Source organism: Ranitomeya variabilis, chromosome 1 (assembly GCF_051348905.1).
Source record: "Ranitomeya variabilis isolate aRanVar5 chromosome 1, aRanVar5.hap1, whole genome shotgun sequence".
NCBI classification, from domain to species: domain Eukaryota; kingdom Metazoa; phylum Chordata; class Amphibia; order Anura; family Dendrobatidae; genus Ranitomeya; species Ranitomeya variabilis.
Genome location: NC_135232.1, coordinates 508,799,264 through 508,824,254, shown reverse-complemented (window position 1 = coordinate 508,824,254; position 24,991 = coordinate 508,799,264). Strand labels below are relative to the sequence as shown.

Sequence of the window (24,991 nt, the reverse complement as noted above, 5' to 3'; positions counted from 1 at the left end):
CTAGCGTCTCTGTAAGAGAAATTGACTTGCTACAGTTTGGAAAGACGCGTCACACGTCAGTCTCTGCTTGTGATCCGCGGGCGTCTGTGCATGCATAGTGGACAAGGGATTACTTGAAATCCCATCCACTATGCTGTAACATAAATCCGCAGCGTCAAACCCACGGCAACTCTGGATTGTGGGCATGTATCCCAAGACTTCTAAAATATTCTTCTCATATTAAATTGAATCTGTCATTCCAAAAATGCAAAGTAAATCTTTTATCTAGGGACCTTACCTGATATAACAGTTATACCAGCAGTATATATAAACAGTGCTTTAGCGGCACACAAATTTTTGCTTTTTTTAAAAATGGTTTCGTATGCAAATGAGGGAGCTAAAGGGTGCGCAGTTACAGCCTCCAATTTGCAATCTGAGCACTTTCCCTAGTCTTGATGGGCAGCACTCACTTGCCCAGTATGGGCCCTGTCTGAACTAAGTCTGCATCCCTGTGGACAATGACAGGCACTCTGACCCTTGACTCTTCGGATTCTATTTGATCGCTACACTTCTGGGTGCATCAGCGTAGTCAGAGGCATTCGCAGACAGGAGCCAGGAAAGTGAATGAAGTACAGGCAGCGCAAGCACTGGGTAAGAGATCGTTGTCAACCAAAATCAGACAAAGTGCTCGACATGCATAGTGGAGGGTGTAACTATGCATGCCAATGTTGCACTGAAGCACTGTCATTTGCATATGAAAAAAGTGGATTTCTCAGCCACTGAAATAAGTACTGCTGGTATGATTTTGGGAATGAAACACACTTCTTAGAGCAGAATATGTAAAGACTAGAGATGAGTAAACCCAAAAAGTGAGAGAAACAGACATTGCTAAAAAATAAAAATAAAACAATGAGTCACCTGTCGGGTTATGTTCTGAATAAGTTTGTCCATGGTAAAGCCAATGTAAGCATGTATCGTGAACATCTCCCGTAGTGTATCCTCATAATGAGTGGGGTCAAGATTTCCAACCAGAAGGTTCCTCACCATGTCCAAAAATGCAGGATAATATTCTTCTAACTCCACCTCACCTAAAATAAAAGAAGGGAATTAAAGCTCATGTCTCCGGACACAAAAAGTACATAAAGCTTTTTTGGCGGTGAGTTTTCACAATTAATTAAATACAGTTCTAATATTATGCTGAAAATACACAACAACATTTTCTAATCGGATCAAAATGCGGAGATGCTCACTGGGCTGCTTAAGCCTGAGTTCCATGGCAGGGCCATTTGACTTCTCTTTCTTGCCATCGCACAGCAGTTTTTCTCGCTCCTTTTCAGTCCGATATTCCAGCAGCTGAAGCTGTGCTTGGCGATAAATCCTCAGGAGACGAGAGCAAAGTGTGTGGTGCAAGCGATAGAAGAAATACCAGTTATTGTTAGCAAAGAACAAGCTGTACATCTCTTCTGTCATCTTCGGTGGGGGCTCCGGTGGAGATCGTGTAGGCGTAGTGGGTTCTGGGGTTACCTCGGGGTTTGCGGCCTTCCTCCGACGTTCAGGAAGTTCTGCTACAGAAGGTTCCACCACGGTTGTTTCTGCGGGAGTATCGTCAGTGGTGGAACTGAACAGAGACTGACAAGAGGAGGAGGATGAGGAGGAAGAGAAAAAAAGCTCTGGGATGAACTGATTTAGAACTTGGCGGATAGTGTCCTTATCCTCCTTCTGGATGGCTGGCTGTCTTTTCACATAGTAAGTAATCAACGATGATGCATCTTCTAATATTTGCCAGTCCTCATATGTATAAATAAGATGTGGTCCACTGGATGTAGGCGTCCTGCCTTCTGGTTGCTGTTCCTGGTGCTATTAAGAATAAAACGAGGGGGAAAAAAAAAGTTACTTGATGTACTGATCTAGAGGACAAATAAGAAGCGAAAGCTGCTATTTTCCCCCCAGACATATTTTTTTTTTCTCTATACTGAGTATAAGACGACTCTCCCTTTCCCCAAATAGAAATAGCATAGCTTGCAGTCACAGTAGTTCTCTGCGCAACTGCTTGCAAATAATATAGCTTCTGCACCAGTCAGTAAAAAGAAATCTGTAAGCAGGTTTTTGTTATATGATCTGAGGGCAGCATGAGGTAGGGGCCGGGACACAGATTTCAGTAATGTGTCACTTGTACGGCTGTGTGTTGCTTCAATACAATGAGTGTTTTATCAGCAGGAGATTAAAACTATAGGACTATAGGCCACATGCAGCCTAGTCCAACTGCTAGTCAGGGGCGCAGGCGAGGTTAGCCTTCTGAGCTCTGCTACATCTAAAAACCCTGATTGTATCACAACTGCTGCATCCAGTAAACGAAGCGATACATCACTGAAATCAGGGTCTCTTTTCTTTCATCATGCTGCGGTCAGATTAGGTAGTAGAAGCCTGGTGACAGATTGCCTTTACTGCTGGTTTAGCCATCCGTTAAAGGGAATCTGTCACCTCATTTTGCCGCTATAAGCTGCGGCCACCGCCATTAGTGGCTTATCTACAGCATTCTGTAATACTGTAGATAAGCCCCCGATGTAACCTGAAAGATAAGAGCAACAAGTTAGATTATACTCACCCGGGGGGGATACGCGGTCCGGCGCCTCCCATCTTCATGTGATGACGTCCTCTTCCTTGTTTCTGTTGCGGCTCCGGCACAGGCGTACCGACTTGCCCTGTCTAGGGCAGCGTAAAGTACTGCAGCACGCAGGCGCTGGGAAAGGTCAGAGAGGCCCGGCGCCTGCACACTGCAATACTTTATGCTGCCCTAAACAGGGCAAATCAGTACGCCTGTGCCGGAGCCGCAACAGAAACAAGGAAGAGGACGTCATCACATGAAGATGGGAGGCGCCAGATCTGCGGGGAGTATACCCCCGGGGAGTATAATCATGCTGTAGAAAAGCCCCTGATGGCGATGGCCACAGCTTAAGCGGCAAAATGAGGTGACAGATTCCCTTTAAATATACAGAACTGCAGAATTTCTCTAAAGCTACTTAACATCTCACCTCATCATAGACACTCTCAATTTCATTGAGTAGGCTCTTTGAGCGCAGAGCCTTGGTGTCATTCTGCTTGAAGTTGACGGCCTGGTGATCAAGAGACTTTAGATATGCCCTCTCATATTGCTCCCGCCATGTCTTATTGAACCCTTGCTGAGCCTCCCTCCACTCCTCCTCTTTTGCTTTCAATCTGTAAAACAGGATAGGATTCGTGATTAACATTTAGTGATTCTTCTGACAAACAATCAAACACCACAACATTTTAAGACCTGTTAGGGATAAACTTGAGGAATTTTTTTTTTTTTATATCAGGTAATTAGGAACCAATTTACGCCTTCTATAAACATTCTATTAGGCGATTGGCAGGGGTAAAAAATTCACTACTGGTACATTCCTTACACTAGATAGAATACTAATCACGGGGCTCAGTGTCTTGTGCCATTTATAGCGGCAGAGCTACTGAGCCCAGTGATTGGCTGCAGTGGTCGCAAGTGCTATAGCCATAGCATCAACACTGTGGCCTCTTAAAGACAAAAGCAGCAGCGGAGAGGCATTGCTATTCCTAGGGAGGGTTAAGTAAAACTGGAGCGGATTAAGTTAACGTAGTCGAAGATAAAGTGGATGAAAATCCAATACCCCAGACATTAATGAATATTCTTTGTGTCTGCATCAACAAGCGGAAGTTTTCCTATCAACTGACTTATATTGCACAAAAACAGTGGCAATAACACATGTATATCGCACAATGTCCCACTATACAACGCCACATTTTAGGAAAGTTACTGAATAGTTCAGGGTTACAAGAACCTGCTGATTTGAAAACAGAATTGCAGATTGTTATTAAACCTTGCGCCATCACTAACCGTTTTAGTACAACAGGAACTGCAGTCACTGGGTTTTTCTTAAGACTCTCTATTATATCTGGAGCCTTGTCCCCATAAATGCGATAAATCGCCCGCCGCTGGATAACCTCTGAGGTGCCTCCTAAACAATCATCTAGTCGAAATTTCTCCTGATCCTCAGCAGACATACGAGAAAGTTTCTTCTGGACACTCTCCAGTACGCGGATTGTTGCCAAATTGGTCTCCAAAACCACATCCAGCTGTAGACAAAGAGGTAACCATTAACATGACCCCATATACTAAGCAAAAGTTAGGCTAAAATGAGAAAAATCACAGTTATAAAGTAATGGATGATTAGCATATCTGGAAAGTTCGGGAGCAATACATCACACTATGGAATAGAAGAAGCTGACATTCTGGTGAGCAAAGATCAGCTCGTTTATCTTTCTAGAGAATTCAACTCAACATACTAAAAGGAAAGCTGTCACAAAGTGCATACAGTCCGATCTGTGAACAGCATGTTGTAGAGGAGCTGATCAGAATGATAGATATATAGATACTGAACCTATCTATCTATCTGTGAACGTGAAGAAAGGAACGCACTTGCTGGTCTTCCCTTGCAGGTGACTTTATTGATGCATAATACAAGTCTTCACGGCCGGGGGTGCTGGATGGGGAGTGCGGCAAAGCTGGACAACAGCTGTTTCGCGCCTGGCTGGCGCTTCAACAGGTCAACTGACCTGTTGAAGCGCCAGCCAGGCGCGAAACAGCTGTTGTGACCTGTTGAAGCGCCAGCCAGGCGCGAAACAGCTGTTGTCCAGCTTTGCCGCACTCCCCATCCAGCACCCCCGGCCGTGAAGACTTGTATTATGCATCAATAAAGTCACCTGCAACGGAAGTCCAGCGAGTGCTTTCCTTTCTTCACGTTCACGGATACTCACCATTGGATTTCTTCTGTGGAACTCGGCACCCAGGACTTGTTGTCTTGGCCAGCAGCGTGCAGGTGAGCGGTTCCCACCACATCTTTCCCAGACTGTTGGTGCGGTCCGACTTTTTTCTTATTTCACGGACTATCTATCTATCTATCTATCTATCTATCTATCTATATGAGGCATCGTGATTACTCGCTAATCCCGCCCCCTGCACAGTAGCTCCGCCCCCACACATCACCACACATAATCCCACCCCCCACCACCACACATAATCCCGCCCACCACATCACCACACAATCCCGCCCCCCACCACATTACCACAGATAATCCCGCCCCCATTACCACAGATAATCCCGCCCCCCACATTACCACACAAAATCCCGCCCCCCCACCACATTACCACACACAATACCACCCCCCCCACACCACATTACCACAGATAATCCCGCCCCTCCACCACATTACCACACATAATCTGGCCCCCCACCACATCACCACACATAATCCCGTCCCCCCACCACATTACCACAGATAATCCCGCCCCCCACCACATTACCACAGATAATCCCGCCCCCATTACCACAGATAATCCCGCCCCCCACATTACCACACAAAATCCCGCCCCCCCACCACATTACCACACACAATACCACCCCCCCCACCACATTACCACAGATAATCCCGCCCCTCCACCACATTACCACACATAATCTGGCCCCCCACCACATCACCACACATAATCCCGTCCCCCCACCACATTGCCACAAATAATCCCGCCCCCCACCACATTGCCACAAATAATCCCGCCCCCCACCACATTACCACACACAATCCCGCCCCTTCACCACACATAATCCCGCCACCACCACATAATCCCGCCCCCCCACATTGCCACACGATGCTCCGTCCCCACACGTTACCACACAAGGCTTTGTCCCCACACATTACCACATGAGGCTCCGTCCCCACACATTACCACACGAGGCTCAATTTACCACCTGCGTAAGCGCTATTGAATGTTGTCATTATTTACTTTAGTTTAATCACCAGCAGCGTTAATTAGATAGCAATGAGCGTGCCGAGTGTTAGCTGGCTGGAAACAGCTAGTTACTTGTATATTATTCACTGAAATCCCTTGTATTTGTATGGGCGGTTCTCCTAGTGATTGACAGCACTGTCTACATGCACAGTCACACATTAGAGAGTCAGTGAATAGGACAGCCAACTTGATATGGACGCATAAAACCACCAATAAAATGATGCAGGTTTTACAGAAACATTTCTCACAAAATCTCTAGCTCTAACATCCTGCCTGCAGATCAGGTAACACTTTCAACATGACCGGTTCCCTTTAACATATTCCTCTTCACTTTCTCTTCAAGGGCAATTTTTCTGCTGCATCCCTCGATGTTTAAAGTGTGTAGCGTGGAGGGAACCTGTGAGCAGGTTTTTGTCATGTAATCTGAGAGCAGCATGATGTATGGAGTGAGTACTTGGTTTCAATGATGTGTCACTTAAAATGCTGTGTGTTGCAGTTTCAATAAAATCGTTTTTTGATCAACAGAGTATCACTACAGGACCAGATGTGCCATGTAGTCCTTCTGGTCTGTGTAACACCACCCCCGATTACACAGCACTCTGTCAGCAAGCTGCTAAACAGAAAGCTGTGGGCAGGGTTATACATGGCTCAGAACTGCGGATAAAACAGTAATTGTATGAAAATTACATCATCCAGACAAGCTAGTGACATCACTGGAATCAGGGTCTGTCCCTACATCATGCCTCTATCAGATTGCAAAGCAAAAATCTGCTGACAGATTCAAGTTAAGAGAAAGTGAGAAGTTTTCAAATGAAGGATATCTGTAAAACGTAACCTAGTTTACTAAACGTGGGCGTGAGCTTTAAGACCAGACACAGCTTAAAAACAGAAGTTGGGCTGTTTGCAGAGGGAGAAAAAACAAGAAACTGAGGACACGACCAATTTTCACTTTTGAGGTTTATTTTTTTCTCTTCTTTCAAGAGCCATACCTTTTACTCTTCTACAAAACTAGCAGTATAGCCGCTTTTTTTTGTGGGACAAGTTGAAGGTTTGGCTGACATTTATTCTACCATACAGGATACAAAAAAACATAAGAACTCCAAATGTAGATCCATGAAATATCCCCCAGCCCTGCCAATTCTGCCTATATATCACTTTTACACTATTCCTAGTGGACACTAGAGTTAGGCTACTTTCACACTAGCGTTAACTGCAATCCGTCACAAAGTGCTTGCAGGATGCGTTTTTTCTCCATAGACTAACATTAAGCGACGTATTGCGACGGATTGACACACGTCGCAACCGTCGTGCGACGGTTGCGCTGTGTTGTGGCGGACCGTCGGCACAAAAAAATGCTACATGTAACGTTTTTTGCCGCCGACGGTCCGCTTTTTCCGACCGCGCATGCGCGGCCGGAACTCCGCCCCCACCTCCCCGCACTTCCCCGCACCTCACAATGGGGCGGCGGATGCGCTGGAAAAATGCATCCGCTGCCCCCGTTGTGCCGAGCCCGACGCTAGTGTGAAAGTAGACTAAGACAGTGTGACAATCATACATTATGTGTTGTGACAAAACACTCCGGGATCGCCTTTGCTGGGGTCAAAGGTCACGTGGTTTGTGCATTGAACTCTGAGGCGACAGCAGGTTTCCAAGTTGACTGACCTCAGGTCAGGTTTATTAAAGTGAAAGCAAATACAGAAAACAAAACATAAAAATAAATCCTAGCCTGTCCGGCGCTAACTAAACAAATACGTTCCTATCTAACAACTGGGGGGCTTCTCCCTCCCAGCTAACATTACATAGATCATGAGCACAGCTCTCACTCACATTTGTCTCACACAGACAGGCAATCTGTGTGCCCCAGGCTGACACCTGAAACCTCCAGCTGGTCAGCCTTTATTCCTGCACTTATTAACCCCTCGGTATCCTGAAGATACAGAGCGGCCTAATTCACATAGGACAAATACCTGGGCGAGATATACCTGCCCCCGACTACCAGACCGACATGACTCTTACATATCCTCCCCCCTGCTCAGACAACTCAGGTCGAGCAAGAATACTCTCAAAACAGTGTACTCGGGACAGGGCATCAGCGTTCCCCATCTGCACCCCGGGGCGGTGCTCCACCGTGAAAGAGTAAGCCTGCAGGGCAAGGAACCACCGGGTTACCCGACTATTACGGTCCTTGTGGAGATGCATCCACTTGAGAGGGGCATGGTCCGTGACCAGCCTAAACTTCCTACCTGCCAGGTAATATTTGAGGGAGTCGAGAGCCCATTTGATGGCTAGGCACTCTTTTTCAATCACGGCATACCTCTGCTCATGTACATTCAGTTTCCGACTGAGGTAGAGGACCGGGTGTTCGACTCCGCCCCTTACCTGGGAAAGTACAGCTCCGACACCAGTATCAGAAGCATCAGTTTGCACAACAAACTCGCTGCTGAAATCAGGAGTCACTAGTACGGGCTGAGAGCACAAAGCCCGTTTCAGACTGTGGAAGGCCTCTTCAGCCACTGAGGACCATTTTACCATGACGGAATCCCTTCCTTTGGTAAGATCCATCAAGGGGGTAGCCATGGCCGCAAAGTTGGGTATGAATCGGCGATAATAGCCGGCAATGCCCAGGAAAGCTTGAACTTGTTTCTTGTTCACTGGTTGCGGCCTGCCCTGAATTGCCTGTATTTTGTCGATCTGGGGTTTAACCACTCCTCTGCCAATCACGTAGCCCAAGTATCGGGCTTCTTCAAGGCCGATGTGACATTTCTTGGGATTCGCCGTTAAGCCTGCGTCTCTCAGGTCATCAATCACCGCCTGTACCTTCCGGAGGTGAGCTTCCCAGTCCACGCTGTAAATTATGATGTCGTCTAGGTAGGCAGAAGCGTACTGCCTGTGGGGCCTCAAGACTCGATCCATCAATCTCTGGAACGTTGCTGGGGCTCCGTGAAGTCCAAACGGCATGTAGATATACTGGAACAGCCCTTCCGGTGTAGCAAATGCCGTCTTCTCTCTGGCCGCCTCGGCCAGAGGGATCTGCCAGTACCCCTTTGTTAGGTCCAGGGTCGTAATGTATCGGGCTTTACCCAGCCGATCGATCAACTCATCGACCCGGGGCATAGGGTAGGCATCAAATTTAGAAACCGCATTCAGTTTCCTAAAGTCATTGCAAAACCGTATAGAGCCATCTGGCTTAGGTATCAACACAATTGGACTGGACCAGGCGCTGTGCGACTCTTCAATGACTCCTAAGTCCAACATTGCCTTCACCTCCCGGGAGACGGCTTCACAGCGTGCTTCCGGAATCCGGTATGGCTTCACATGAACTGTGACACCAGGCTCTGTGACAATCTCATGTTTCACTAGCCTAGTCTGGCCAGGTTTTTCCGAGAAAAACTGTTGGTTCTGTAACAAAAACTGCTTAACCTCAGATTTTTGTCGTTCAGAGAGAGTCTCGGCAATCTGCACCTCCGGTACGGTAGGTGAGCAAACCGGACGGGGCAGATCCGCTGTTAGGGCAGCGCGGTCTTTCCAGGGTTTTATCAGATTCACATGATAAATCTGTTCTGGTTTTCTCTTACCAGGCTGGTGCACTTTATAGTTCACTTCTCCAACTCGTTCCATGACCTCAAAGGGGCCCTGCCATTTCGCCAGAAATTTACTATCCACCGTAGGGATTAGGATCAACACCCTATCCCCGGGTGCAAACGTACGGACCTTGGCGCCTCTATCATAACTTAGCCTCTGGGCTCCCTGGGCCTGTAACATATGTTCCCTAAAAACGGGCATGACAGCAGCAATACGGTCCTGCATTTGCGTTACATGGTCTATCACCGTTTTAAAGGGAGTGACTTGACCTTCCCAGGTTTCTTTTGCGACGTCCAACAGTCCACGGGGACGACGGGCGTATAATAGCTCGAAAGGCGAGAACCCTGTGGAAGACTGGGGAACTTCCCTAATGGCAAACAGCAAATAGGGTAACAAGTAATCCCAGTTCTTCCCATCTTTGTCTATCGCCTTCCGGAGCATCTGTTTTAAGGTTTTATTGAACCGCTCAACCAACCCATCTGTTTGAGGGTGATAGACAGACGTACGCAACTGGTCTATTTGTAAGAGCCTGCAGAGCTCTTTCATCACCCTTGACATAAAGGGAGTCCCCTGGTCGGTGAGTATCTGTTTTGGAATTCCCACCCGACTAAACACTTGTACCAACTCTTTGGCGATCGTTTTGGTAGCAGTGTTACGCAAAGGGATGGCTTCTGGGTAACGAGTGGCATAGTCCATGATGACGAGGATATGTTGGTGCCCACGTGCGGACCGGGGAAGGGGCCCAACCAGATCCATCCCAATTCTCTCAAAAGGGACCCCAATGATAGGGAGGGGTACCAAAGGGCTACAGAACCGAGTTTTAGGCGCAGAGACTTGGCACTCTGGACAGGGCTCAAAATAGTTACGCACATCATTATGTATTCCGGGCCACACAAAACAATGTGATATCCTTTCTGTGGTTTTCTGTACCCCCAGATGTCCCCCCATTATATGTCCGTGGGCCAGGTCCAGTACCTTCCGCCGATAAGGTTTGGGTACCACTAACTGTTGCACAATATCTTCCCCTTTTTTCTCTACCTGGTAGAGTAAATCATGTTCAAGAACCATGTACGGGTACGCTAGCCTAGTGTCAGGTTCTACGGGTACCCCATCTATCATTTTTACATTTTTCCTAGCCGGAGTCAGGGTAGGATCTCTCATTTGCTCGCTGTGGAAGTCATCCAACTGGACTCCCAAATCGGGTAGGCAGGGCGCTGGATGGCTGTCTGCCTCTGCCTCTCGCTGAGTTTCCTCAGTTTCCTCAGTTTCCCCCGCCATAACTGAGAAGGGGAACTGAAGGTTAGATTCAATAACCTCCCCAGTAACGTCTGCCTGTGGGACCTCCTCTAGGAGTTCGGGACCTCCAGAAGGCATGGGAACAGATTCACAGCTACGGTGAAGGAGCAACTGATTCTCCCACAACTGCCAGAAATGGGGAAAATCCCTGCCCAGGATTACATCCTGTAACAATGCGGGAACGAGTCCCACTTTGTGTTGCACAGACCCATAGGGAGTGGAAATCGATATGACCGCTGTTAGGTACGAGCAGGTGTCACCATGCACACACGTTACAGAAAATTTGTCAGATGAACCAGACGGAAGTGCCACCAGACTAGCTTTCACCAGAGTCACCACACTTCCAGAGTCTAGTAACGCCACAACACTTTTCCCATCAACAGATAATTCACACAGGTGTTTTGCTATATCACTTTGACCCGCATTCACATTCACCAGCCGTGTAACCAAAGACATGCGTTTCTTAGAGTCTATAACATCGCACTGCATGGGTTCAGTGGTAACAGGACAGTTCGCAGAAACATGGCCCTTCTCATGGCAGCGGAAACACCTAACAGGCCCCCTACTGAGACCACCGTCCCATACTCTCGGTCTCGGAGTGCGAGCAGTCCCGGGTTCCTCCCCCACAGTTTTTGGCGATTTTCCTTCACCCGTAGTCGCTGGAACAGTCTTACCGGTTCCACGAGGAGGAGGCACGGACCGGGTGCTAGCGGTTTCATCGGGAAGTCCTTCTGCCACGGAATAACGCTCGACCAACTCCACAAGTTGATCCGCTGTCGTGGGATTTCCTTGGCTTACCCACCTTTTCAGCGCTGGAGGTAGCACTCTCAGATACTTATCCAGGACAACCCGCTGGATTATTTCTGGGGTTGTCAGTACCTCGGGTTGCAGCCATTTCTTTGTCAAATAAATCAGGTCGAACATCTGAGACCGCGGCGGTTTATCTGACTGGTATGTCCACTGATGTACCCTCTGTGCACGGACAGCCGTCGTTACACCTAGCCGGGCCAGGATCTCAACTTTCAGCTTCTCAAAGTCCTGAGCAACTTCCGGGTCCAAGTCATGGTAAGCTTTTTGGGACTCGCCGGAGAGAAACAGAGCAATCAAATCGGCCCATCGTGCCTTCAGCCACTTCTCCCTCAACGCCGTCCGCTCAAACGTTGTCAGGTATGCCTCGAAGTCATCTTCTGCAGTCAGCTTTTGCCAGTATCGACTCACATGGATCCTTCTGGACTCTGCTTCCGGGTCCACCTCAGGCATGCTCACCAGGCGCTGCGCCACCTGTTGGAGAAGGTGGCGGTCTGCAGCCGTCATGTCCACTAACTCCTTCAGCTGTGCGGCCATCAAGCGATTAGCTTCATGCTGTGTGGCAGTGGCCTGCACTAGGGCTTTCACCACGTCTTCCATACGGTCGCCTGTGCCACGTGTTGCCCACATTCTCCACCACAATGTGACAAAACACTCCGGGATCGCCTTTGCTGGGGTCAAAGGTCACGTGGTTTGTGCATTGAACTCTGAGGCGACAGCAGGTTTCCAAGTTGACTGACCTCAGGTCAGGTTTATTAAAGTGAAAGCAAATATAGAAAACAAAACATAAAAATAAATCCTAGCCTGTCCGGCGCTAACTAAACAAATACGTTCCTATCTAACAACTGGGGGGGCTTCTCCCTCCCAGCTAACATTACATAGATCATGAGCACAGCTCTCACTCACGTTTGTCTCACACAGACAGGCAATCTGTGTGCCCCAGGCTGACACCTGAAACCTCCAGCTGGTCAGCCTTTATTCCTGCACTTATTAACCCCTCGGTATCCTGAAGATACAGAGCGGCCTAATTCACATAGGACAAATACCTGGGCGAGATATACCTGCCCCCGACTACCAGACCGACATGACTCTTACAGTGTCTACAGTCCCTGACAAAAGTTATGTCGCTTATCCAGGTTATGTAAATAAAAGCTTATAACCTGCCGTTAAATTCATCCTTTGGTTGTATAAATTATTCTTTTGAAAGCTGAAACCCTCTGACATGTGGTTTAGGTTAAGAAAATAAATTGGCATCAATGAAGAAATATTGATCAGTTAATGGACACAGAATAGTCAGATTTTGGCAAGACATAAGTTTTGTCGCCTAGTCATATAATGCACCCAATCCTAGTTTATATCATTACCTGTGCTCAGTAAATGATCGGTTAATTAGTGTGTGTGTATAAAAAGAAACCCCGCACCCCAGACCTTCACTTGAACTGCAACTTGAGCTCCGACAACATGCCAAAAATACACCCTGGGACCAAAGCCTGGATTATCAAGAGGCTGAAGACCAGATCCACTGCAGAGGTGGCTGCCACCTTTAATGTGTCTCAGCGTCAAGTACAAAGAATTAAAAAAAGATTTGAAGAGACTAGAGATGTGTTTGACAAGTCCGGGTCTGGCAGACTCTGCAAGACAACTGCTCAGGAGGAACGTTTGTTGGTTAGAAAATCAAAAGCAAGACCCTCTTCCACTGCAGCAGAGCTCCAAAAGATCATTTACTGAGCACAGGTGAGGATGTAAACTAGCATTGGGTGCATTATATGACCAGGCGACAAAACTTTTGTCTTGCCAAAATCTGACCATTCTGTGTCCATTAGTTAATGCATTGATGACAATTTATTTTCTTAACCTAAACCACATTTCGGAGGGTTTCAGCTTTCAAAAGAATAATTTATACAATCAATGGATGAATTTAACGTCAGGTTATAAGCTTTTATTTACATAACATGGATATGCGACATAACTTCTGTCAGGGAGTGTACATATACTACACACGGCCAGATTTCTATTAAGTCTCACACAATCTCCATTACCAGGTGACTCACCTCAAACCTTTCATCCTCACAACGGTGAAGCTGCTCTTCATATGGCGTCTTCTTAGAGCTGACAAAAGTGGAGTCTTCAGACCAGGCTGGGAAGGACACCCACGTATCATTTAGAACCTGCAGGAAAGGTAAGAGAAAACCCTCAGCGTCAATTTAGAAGTAGTTCATAGTAGAAAAAGGTAAAGTCTAAAAAGTATTGGTGGTCCAGAATGTGAGATCTCTCAATATCCCAGGTCAAAATGCCTTTACTTCAGGAATACAAATAAAATGTACATTTTTTTGGTCAATATTATGTTTAGTAGTGTAATTTAAAGGAAACTGGTCACTAGATTTCACAACACAATCCATATACATTAGTAATTAGAGGTCTTACCTAATGAGGCTGGTGTACTTACTTTGGTCCTAGCTTTGATAGAAAGTTCTGAGAAATCCAATCAATAATATATGCATATATGCAGTTTGTTTTAGAAAATCTGGTGACAGATTCTCATTAATATTTTGTTTGCATGTCAGTGCTTTTGCTAACACATATATATGGCATACCTCTTTGCAGACCGCAGTCCTACCGCTGCATTTTGGCTGCTGATAGGTCTTAGGAAGTGCTCGGTAACTGGAACCAATTCGTTTACAGGAGGCATAATCAATTTCCCGCCCTATCCCTTCATTGGAACGATCATTGGTTACCGGAGAAGCAAAGGAGAGTTCCTTTACACCCAAAAAAGACTTAAACTGGGCAAACAGTTCTGGAAATTTCCTGTAGAAATACAAAGTACACATTTAAAAAACAATGAGAATCACGCTTTCAATACATGTAATCATTTTAGCCTAGAGATTGGGAAGATTTCTGGGGCCCACAGAACAATCCGTATTTAAGTATAGAACCCCTGCATTCAGGAGCCATAAGGGTAATAAAACAAATTATTAAGATACAAAGCTGTATTCTACAAAATGCCACGCACACCTAAAAAGGTGGATGGCCACATTTCCTAATTCCCAGAGACGATGCTTGAACAAGAGGTGGGCACCTTTTTGGATTTGGACATTAGACAGCCTCGTTCGGAGTCTCAGACTTACTGCTTCGAACAGGGAGATGGTGTGTTACAAAAGCAGGGATGTGATGCAGAAAGGGACCAGAGCACCACTGAAACCATTTAGACTCATGGATCCCTAGCAAACAAGGCCTCACTCCGGTCACTTTATATTTCATGAGCTTTCAGTGTGGAGCTCTTGGCAACTACTTGGTCATTAATCCTGATCGGACGGCCCGGATCGGAGTGCTTACACAAGGCTGTATGCCAGGCAAGGGATAGTGTGACAGTATTAGATTTCTTAGATGTAGCAGAGCTCAGAAAGCTAATCCTGCCCACACCACAGCTTTTTATGTATACTGTCTATTGACAGTGAGCTGCTTATCAGAGGAGGGGGTGTGGTTAGTCTAAGAGGCACGTGAGATCTAGTCCAGCAGGGATAATATCCTGGTTATAAAACCTTATTGTAAGTAATCACACATCCTAAAATGACACATCCCCTAATATGAATTCAGTGTTTTAACCCCTACATTGCATAATGCCGTCTTCAGATTACATAGCAAAAACCTGCTGACAAATTCCCTTTAATACTGCTTGCTTCCGTTTTCCATGGAGTCAATTTTACCAGATAACAAATCCCAAGTTGTAGCAGGAAACAATATGTACACAGCAATAACACTACGTTTTACAATTCTTATTTATAATGTTATACTTACCCTAAAAAAGGTGTGACGAGCTGCAAAAGCTCCGAGCCAGATACTAGCTCCTGGTTAAAAAGAGCGATGCATCGGAGAAAATTTTCATAAACTTCCTGACTCTTCAAAACTCGGCGAACCTTACAGAAAAATGAAAATGTTATAAATACTGCAGGGAACACACCAAGATAAGGTATGCAATAGGATGCTTTGCAAACATTTAAAGGGAATAAACAGACTTAAATTCAGATTGAAAAGAAGATGGTCAAATATTTTTGTATCTAATGTGTTTTGGGTGTGCCTGTGTTGTAATGATTTTGAGGATAGCCATCTTGCTTGACCGTCTTATCAGTTCATAGATGTGCAGTTATGTGTGCCATAGAAAGCAAACGGTCAATGCTCATTGATACCTAATGAAAAGTTTTATAGACATGCTCTGTGCAGAGGTACAGGTATAAGGAGGTGCACTGTGTGTGGCATTTACCGACCCCACAATTCTCACTTTAAAGCTAATCTGAGCGGTATTGTGATATACAACACCCCTATACATTCTGTTTCTATCTTTCGTTCCTCTGGAATTTCATGCCCTGCGGGGGGGTGTGAGTGTGTGTGTCAATACACCTCAGCTGCTGCAGAACCTCACAATACATCTTCAGCCTCTTTCATATGCATGTGTGAAAGTGTGGCAAGGTCCATTTTTACCATCTGTGTGTCAAGTACCACAATAAAATGAATTCAAATTACTGATTTTTATTTTTTATTAAAGGGAATCTGTCACCTGAAAAAAAAGTAAACACGATAAACCTGCAGATGTGAGGTTAATCTGCAAGTTAATAGCGTTACTAGCCTGCCCGAGCCTAGCCAACAGCTTGCGAGGAGAAAATTAAATTTATTCCCTCGCAATGTTTCAGTGACGGCTCTGGAGTGTACCGAGCTCTGACTTACTGCACACCCAGCCCTGACTGACAGCCGGCCGCAATGCAGAGTAGTAACGCTATTAACCTGCAAATTAACCCCATATCTGCAGGTTAAGAGTTTTTTTTCTGGTGACAGTTTCCCTTTAAAGATGTGCAAAAAATTATGCATATAGAGATAGAAACATGAATAATAGATATCCGACAGATATGTAGCTTCACAACCACACGAGACCACATAAGACATCATAATATGGCACCCTTCAGTGCCTGGCATGTGAATCTTATTGTCCAGCTTTGTACTAACCATAGAAATAGAAAACATGATATGTGGGCCCCCCTATTTTTGATAACCAGTCAAGGTAACGCAGACAGCTGTGAGCTGAAATTATCAGACTGGAAAGGTCCCAGGTTTTTGGGCCCTTGCCAGCCTAACAATACCAGCTCGGAGCCGCCCTAGAAGTGGAGCATCACACTAGATGCGCCAAATCTGGAGCTTTGCTTCAGTTCATCCCAACTGCCCTGGTGCAGAGGCAATCAGGGTAATGGTATTTGGTGTTGATGTCAGCTGTGTAGTATCAGCCGGCATCGAGAGAGAGAGAGGGCTGGAAGAGGGAGGGAGAGAGGGCTGGAAGAGGGAGGGAGAGAGGGCTGGAAGAGGGAGGGAGAGAGGGCTGGAAGAGGGAGGGAGAGAGGGCTGGATGAGGGAGGGAGAGAGGGCTGGATGAGGGAGGGAGAGAGGGCTGGATGAGGGAGGGAGAGAGGGCTGGAAGAGGGAGGGAGAGAGGGCTGGAAGAGGGAGGGAGAGAGGGCTGGATGAGGGAGGGAGAGGGCTGGATGAGGGAGGGAGAGAGGGCTGGATGAGGGAGGGAGAGCGGGCTGGATGAGGGAGGGAGAGCGGGCTGGAAGAGGGAGGGAGAGAGGGCTGGAAGAGGGAGGGAGAGAGGGCTGGATGAGGGAGGGAGAGAGGGCTGGATGAGGGAGGGAGAGAGGGCTGGATGAGGGAGGGAGAGAGGGCTGGATGAGGGAGGGAGAGAGGGCTGGATGAGGGAGGGAGAGGGCTGGATGAGGGAGGGAGAGAGGGCTGGATGAGGGAGGGAGAGCGGGCTGGATGAGGGAGGGAGAGCGGGCTGGATGAGGGAGGGAGAGAGGGCTGGATGAGGGAGGGAGAGAGGGCTGGATGAGGGAGGGAGAGAGGGCTGGATGAGGGAGGGAGAGAGAGCAGGATGAGGGAGGGAGAGAGGGCTGGATGAGGGAGGGAGACAGGGCTAGATGAGGGAGGGAGAGAGGGCTGGATGAGGGAGGGAGAGACGGCTGGATGAGGGAGGGAGAGACGGCTGGATGAGGGAGGGAGAGAGGGCAGGATGAGGGAGGGAGAAAGGGCTAGATGAGGGAGGGAGACAGGGCTGGATGAGGGAGGGAGAGAGGGCTGGATGAGGGGTGGAGAGAGGGCTGGATGAGGGAGGGAGATAGGGCTGGATGAGGGAGAGAGGGCTGGATGAGGGAGAGAGGGCTGAATGGAGGAGGGAAGTAGGGATGGATAGTATAAAGAGCCCACATACATTGTGCTCAGCTTGTGCTTATGACGACACGCAACTCAAAAATTGTTAATTGGACTCTCCCCGGGAAAGTAATGCCAAACATGTGGTTGCTCACTGCAGTTTAGGCACAGTGGGGTTCAGGAGGAGGAACATTTGGATTTAGGAGTGCAGATGTCACTGGATTAAATTTGGAGGGGCTAGGAGCTATGTCACTTTTCCAGAGTCTGATCTACCAGTAACGTGGGAACCCCCTATATTTCCAGTAACAGATGACGAACCCAGGTTAGTTTAGGTTTTTTTATGTTTTGCGCATCACACAGTAAAAAAAAAAAATATATATATATATATATATATATATATATATATATATATATATATATATATATATATATATATATATATATATATATATATATATATATTTTTTTTATTTTGTCACCATATTCTGAGAGCTGTAATATTTTTATGTTTTTGAGTACAGAGGTGTATGAGGGCTTATTTTTTGTGCAGCTAGTTTTTATGGTACAGTTTTGGTGTACATGTTTTTTTTATCACTTTTATATTTGTTCAGACACAGAATGAATAAAACCAATAATTTAACAAAAATGTATTTGTTTTTGCACCATCATATTATGAGAGCTGCAACTATTTTTTCCCAAAATGAGTCATGTTAGGGCTTGTTTATGTGTGGGACGTTTTGGCGCTGATAAATTGTTTTTTTTTTTTCATATGACCGTTTGATTTTTTTCTATTCATTTTTTGTGTGTCAGTATGATGAAACAGAAAACATTTTTGGGTGTGTATTTTATTTTACGATGTGTATCATTTTACAATGTTCACCATATAGGATATCTTTGTTAGATCACCAAGGCTGCATTTAATGGCTAAACTGATTATTGTGTGTTTTGTTGTTTTTCTTTTTCACACATTCTATTTACATTTTTTATTAAGTTCCACTGTGGGACATATAGAATCTTTACTCTGATCTTTTGTCTCAGGCGCTGCAGTACTTGAGACCTGTCAGCCAGTCACTGACACAGCCTGGGAAACCAGGCTTATAGCTGGATCTCACAGGTCACCATTCCCTGTGGTCATCAGATGATCTCAGGGTCCCATGGCAACAATCAGCACCCACGATTACAAAACGCTGGAGGTCGATCCTGCCATAGGCTTTTTTTTTTTTTTTTAAACAATATCTTCCAGAAAATAATAATAATCTTTATTTTTATATAGCGCTAACATATTCCGCAGCGCTTTACAGGTTGCATACATTATCATCGCTGTCCCCGATGGGGCTCACAATTTAAATTCCCTATCAGTATGTATTTGGAATGTGGGAGGAAACCGGAGTACCCAGAGGAAACCCAAGCAAACATGGAGAGAACATACAAATTCCTTGCAGATGTTGTCCTTGGTGGTACTTGAGCCCAGGACTCCAGTGCTGCAAGGCTGCTGTGCTAACCACTGAGCCACCATGCAGAAAATTAAGTATTTCTCCAAGAAAATTATTGCAATTACACGTTTTGTTATACATGTTTATTTCCTTTGTGTGTATTTGAACAACACAAAAAAAAAAAAAAAAAAAAAAAAAGACAAATTGGACATAATTTCACACACAACCCCAAAAATGGGCCGGACAAAATTGTTGGCCCTTTCCAAAACACCAAGGTTACTTACCAGTAGCCGTTTTTTTTTTTCAGAGCTCATGACACCATTCCCAAGAGAGGGATCTGCCCACCAAGGACAGGAAACCTACCTACTGAAATAAAAGGCCCTTACCTGTCCCCCGCATCAGTTGGGTTACAGACACGAGAGGACCTCCAAATTAATTATATACACAACCAACACCAAATTCATTATTTCACCCAACTCTAATTACATTCTATAGTGAAAGGGGAGGAGGGGGGGGCGAATATACAGGTGCTGTCATGGGCTCTGGAAAAAACAGATACTGGTAAGTAACATTGGTGCTTTCCCTGCACCCATGACAGCGCACCTGAGAGAATTACAGGGCACTCTCCTACCAAAGTCTAGGTCAGCAAAGGAGGATAAATCCAGTCTATAGTGCTTAAAGAATGTTGAAGGTGAAGGCCACGTTGCGACCTTACAAATCTGGTCAATAGATACCTCCGCCTTTTCTGCCCATGAGGTTGCGACCATTCTGGTGGAATGAGCTTTGATGCCCTCTGGAACGGGCACATCACTATAGGAGTAAGCTAAACTAATAGAATCTCAAATGCACCCTGCTATACGATACGATACCATAATTTCCCACGGGATCAATAAAGTGTATCACAGCAGCACAACTTACATCATAAGAATCATAAAATGAATTACTTAATTGACATGACAGTTTTTTCACAGAAGGACATTATACATTATACATTAGAATAGGACATATAGTACTTTTTGATACCTTACACTAGGGGTGGGGAATCTTTTTTTCTGGCAAGGGCCATTTGGATATTTATACCATCCTTCGGGGGCTGTACAAACTCCACCCACAAAGTACATTATGACTCTGGCACTGGGGTCAGGATGAAATCTTTCACTGCCTGTCCTTCAATGTTCAGTAGTGAACACTGCATGTGTGTGCTAACAAAGCAAGATGAAATGAATGAGCTTGTGGCAATCAAAATACAGCTCCCTGCCCAAGAATGCGGTCCCTGAGAATCTGCCTGAGGGTCTGATAAAAGATCATTGAGGGCCGTAAATAGCTCGGGGGCCTGAGGTTCCCCACCCCTGCCTTACACCATTTCTTGTTGCCCTAAAAGGCTACAAACAAGGATTGGATCTTTCTCCACTGACTAGATACAGACATCTTTTCTATCAACGTCCTTCTGACAGCGAGACTGTGAAGTTTTTCCTCTCCTGGGTTTTCAGGATTATTACAAAAGGCAGGCAGGATGATCTCCTGACTTCTATGGAACCTCAATGCTACCATATTATGGTCTTCAGTAAGATACTGAAAATGATAATTCTTGTAATGGTTCAAAAGGATTTTTTGTTAACTCCTCCAGCACTATGTTTAGGTCCCATGGGGGAACCCTTGCAATGGGACTGGTCTAGATCTGTCGCAGGATCTTATGAACTTCGATATCCACCTGTTAGCTGCCAGATTACAATCGTATAAAGCACCCGGGGCTTAAATTTGAACCTTGAGGGTATTAGTAGATAGTTCAAGCTCTAAATCCCTTTGGACAAGTTCTAGAAGGAGTTTAACTTAAACCTTCCCCCCTAATTTCTTGCCTGAAAAATGGTTGTTAGTTGTTGTTTACTCTTCAATAAGGTTGAGACTAAGGGTACCGTCACACAGTGCCATTTTCATCGCTACGACGGCACGATTCGTGACGTTCTAGCGATATCGTTACGATATCGTTGTGTCTGACACGCTACTGCGATCCGGATCGCCGCTGAGAATCGTACGTCGTAGCAGATCGTTTGAAACTTTCTTTCGTCGTCTAGTGTCCCGCTGTGGCGGCATGATTGCATCGTGTGACACAGGTTGTATACGATGTGCGCACAGTAACCAATGGCTTCTACATCGCAAATACGTCATGAAATTATCGCTCCAGCGCCGTGTATTGCAACGTGTGACCGCAGTCTACGACGCTGGAGCGATAATCATACGACGCTGCAACGTCACGAATCGTGCCGTCGTAGCGATGAAAATGGCACTGTGTGACGGTACCCTAATCCTAGAGAACCCTTTTTGACTCAATAATGCCCTTTTAATTTCCGGGATCTCCAGCAGGATCTATGGATCGGACACACACATTAACCTCATTAAAAGGAAAACCATGGTCTTTTTGGCCAAAATGTAGCCATCAAAAATCACTCTTGCTTGTATACCTATATGCTGTCTGTGGGGACTGGGTCTGCTATAAGATCTATCAGGGGGAATTGAGAGGGGCTTATCCCTGACTTGCAAGAAAAGGAATGGGAAGAGATTCTAGAGTCTCCACTCAGGGTGTCCCCATCGATTAATAACAGGATGACCCAGTTATATAAAATATATCAATCATATTTGACTCCAATACGACTTTTTAAGATGGGTCGACTTCAATCCTCAGAATGCTCACGTTTTCTTTCATCAGACGCAGATTTTATCCACATGATGTGGAAGTACCCCATCATCCTTCAATATAGGAAAGAGGTGACATCATTATTAACGTCTCTGTTGTCAGCTCCTGTTCCTCTTGAGCCACTAATTAATTTGTTTGGGGAATGGGATGAGGAGACTTGGGATCATGATGTCGGGATTTTTATACGGCAGACACTTTTTATGGCACGGAAGGTATTGGCATTACGCTGGATGGGGGGGGTTCATGTCCTTCCCTCACAACCTGGATTGAACTGGTGAACTCGGTTATCCCATACGAACGTACATTATATCAGAATAGAGGATGTCCAGGTAAATTTGATAAAATCTGGAACAGGTGGAATTCCTCTCACCATACTCTAAGCTGACCCGAGTATAAGCCGAGACCCCTAATTTTGCAACAAAAAACTGGGAAAACTTATTGACTCGAGTATAAGCCTAGGGTGGAAAATGCAGCAGCTACCAGTAAATGTCAAAAATAAAAATGGATACCAATAAAAGTAAAATTAATTGAGACATCAGTAGGTTAAGTGTTTTTGAATATCCATATTGAATCAGGAGCCCCATATAATGCTCCATACAGTTCTTTATGGCCCCATAGATGCCCCATATAATGCTCTATGCAGTTCTTTATGGCCCCATATAATGCTCCATGCAGTTCTTTATGGCCCCATAGATGCCCCATATAATGCTCCATGCAGTTCTTTATGGCCCCATAGATGCTCCATATAACATTGTGCCACATGCAATGCTGCTGCACAAAAAAAAAAAAAAGACATACTCGCCTCTCGTCGCTGTTCCTCCACTGACTGTTCAGGCAGAGGGCGGCGCGCACACTAATATGTCATCGCGCCCTCTGACCTGAACAGTCAGTGCAGAGAACGCGGAAGACGGAGCGTCAGTGGAGCTCGGGAAGGTAAATATGAAATACTCACCTGCCTCCGGCGCTCCGGACGCGGTCCCTGCATGTCCCACGGTCTCCGGGCGCTGCAGCTTCTTCCTGTAGTAATGAATATGCGGCTCCACCCCTATGGGAGTGGAGTCCATATTCATTACTTTAATGAGCGGTAACAGTAACCGCTCAACAGGGGAAGAAGCTGCCGCGCCCAGAGACTGAGACATGCAGGGACCGCGTCAGGAGTGCCAGGAGCAGGTGAGTATTTGACAGTCGTCGCTCCCCCTCACCTGTGACTCGAGTATAAGCCGAGAGGGCACTTTCAGCCCATTTTTTTGGGCTGAAAATCTCGGCTTATACTCGAGTATATACGGTAATAGGTATCAGTGTAAAGAGTTGGATTTCGCAAGACATCGCACAGAGGAAAATATAATGCTTAATATCAAGTGGCGGAATGGTAGTTACCATAGATATAGACGTAGCTTAGGAACTTTAAATTCTCATGGTTCCATGTTCCCGTTAACATGGTTCACATGAAGTAAATTATTTGATATGCACATTCTTGGATATAATTAAGAATATAAGTTCTACTTTATACTTAATGCATATAATATACATATTCTATATTGAATCATGTAACAATAATATGTACAAATGTGTATATTGTATACTTTTATTTTGTGGTTAATAAACGAATTTAAAAAAAACAAAAAAAAAACACATCACTCTTGCCTAATCCTCCAAGATCTTCCTCAAAATTGCTGGGATCATGACTATCGGAGGAAAGGCATATGCCATCCTGAAATACTAAGGGATCTGAAGGGCATCTACTGCATGAGGGCCTTCTTTTGGATTCAATGAACAGAACCTCTCCACTCTCCTGTTCTCCTTGTCGACAAAAATCTCTAGCAGTCCACGCAAGTCTACTAACCGCTGAAATACCTTGGAATTTAGTGTCCATTCCCCTTGCTTCAGTCTGTTGAGACTTAAGTCTGTTCTGGTGTTCTCTATCCCCTTTATATGTAATGCTGTTAGGAATAGAAGGCGTTTTTTCTGCCAGTTGGAAAAGATTTTTTACCGCTTTCATTAGCGAGTGGGACCTCGATCCCCCCTGCTGACTGACATACACCACTGTAGCAAGATTGTCTGGCATGATGAGAATGTGGCGACCAAGGAAGGAAGAAACCCCTTTCAGCACTTTTTCCACTGCCCACATCTTCAGGTTCAAAGACTGACATCTCTCGCAAACCGACCAAGAACCCTGAACTGCCTGATTCTCTCAGATGTGCCCCCCAACCTGACTTGCTTGCATCCGTGGTAGTAATAATGTCACTTACCGGTGTCATAAATGGGACACCTGAAGACAGGTTTGTTTAGTCTATCCACCATAAGAGGGAACTTCTTGTTACAGAAGAATGTTTCCCCCTTCACCGCCGGGATACAGGATGTCATAGTCCCTAACAAGGACATTGCTTTCCTCAAAGTCATTTACCGAATGTCGTTTGCTGTTGAGGCTAGGGATACCATCTGGTCTTTCTTCCCTTCGAGTAAAAGGCAAGTTTGTAACTCGTAATCTAGAATGAGACCCAAAAAGGACTATTTTTTCCGTCTTAGTTTTGACTTGTGTGCATTTACAATCCATGAGAAACACGTGATGGTGTCTCCGCGGCTTTTCTACATGCATTTACAACCCAGCACAGCTCTTAAGATGATCCTGCCTTCTTTCCTAGGGGTCTTATCCCTCAGTTGTGCTTCTTTTTGCTGCAGCCGGATGATTAGGGAACGAGCAATACAGGTCCCTGCAATTGCTGGTGTCAAATCTCCCCAGCTGCAGCTTTTCACGTGTGCCTCAAATACCACTCTGCCTTCTTATCCAGCGGGTCTCTTAAAATACCAGTATCCTCAAATGGTAGGGCTGATCTTTTAGGATTTGGACACAGTCATGTCTATTCTGAGGACTTTATCGCACATCTCTGATTCCTTAGGGAGCAACTTCTCCCAGTGCGATCTGCTGTAGCGACGCCAGCAAGTGCGCCACCATCTTCTACAGCACGCCTATTCCCAGCGTGCATTGCATCAGTGACGTCAGGGGAACACACCGTGGTCATCTTCCCGTGCCCTTTTGACATCATCTTCACCGCCACCTGCATGCCTGAGCCCACACTGAACCAGTGGACAGAGTTTCCAGTACCTGAAGGACAGCGTTGCAGGCACACAGTAGCTTTTCCAGACACCGGGACAGTCCTGGGAAAGTGTCTCTTT

At 45.8% G+C, this 24,991-nt stretch overlaps 1 protein-coding gene across 1 annotated transcript in view; it reads right to left on the bottom strand.

Moving 5' to 3' along the window:
• SIN3B (SIN3 transcription regulator family member B) overlaps positions 1 to 24,991 on the bottom strand; it is an 87,218-nt gene that overhangs the window by 13,488 nt on the left and 48,739 nt on the right. The window contains exons 9-15 of the mRNA XM_077253134.1: positions 15,299 to 15,417; positions 14,098 to 14,308; positions 13,555 to 13,671; positions 3,869 to 4,107; positions 3,012 to 3,195; positions 1,230 to 1,836; positions 898 to 1,067 (exon numbers count right to left, since the gene is read on the bottom strand). Of these exons, the coding sequence (XP_077109249.1) occupies positions 898 to 1,067; positions 1,230 to 1,836; positions 3,012 to 3,195; positions 3,869 to 4,107; positions 13,555 to 13,671; positions 14,098 to 14,308; positions 15,299 to 15,417 (1,647 nt within the window). The remainder of the gene's footprint in view (positions 1 to 897; positions 1,068 to 1,229; positions 1,837 to 3,011; positions 3,196 to 3,868; positions 4,108 to 13,554; positions 13,672 to 14,097; positions 14,309 to 15,298; positions 15,418 to 24,991) is intronic.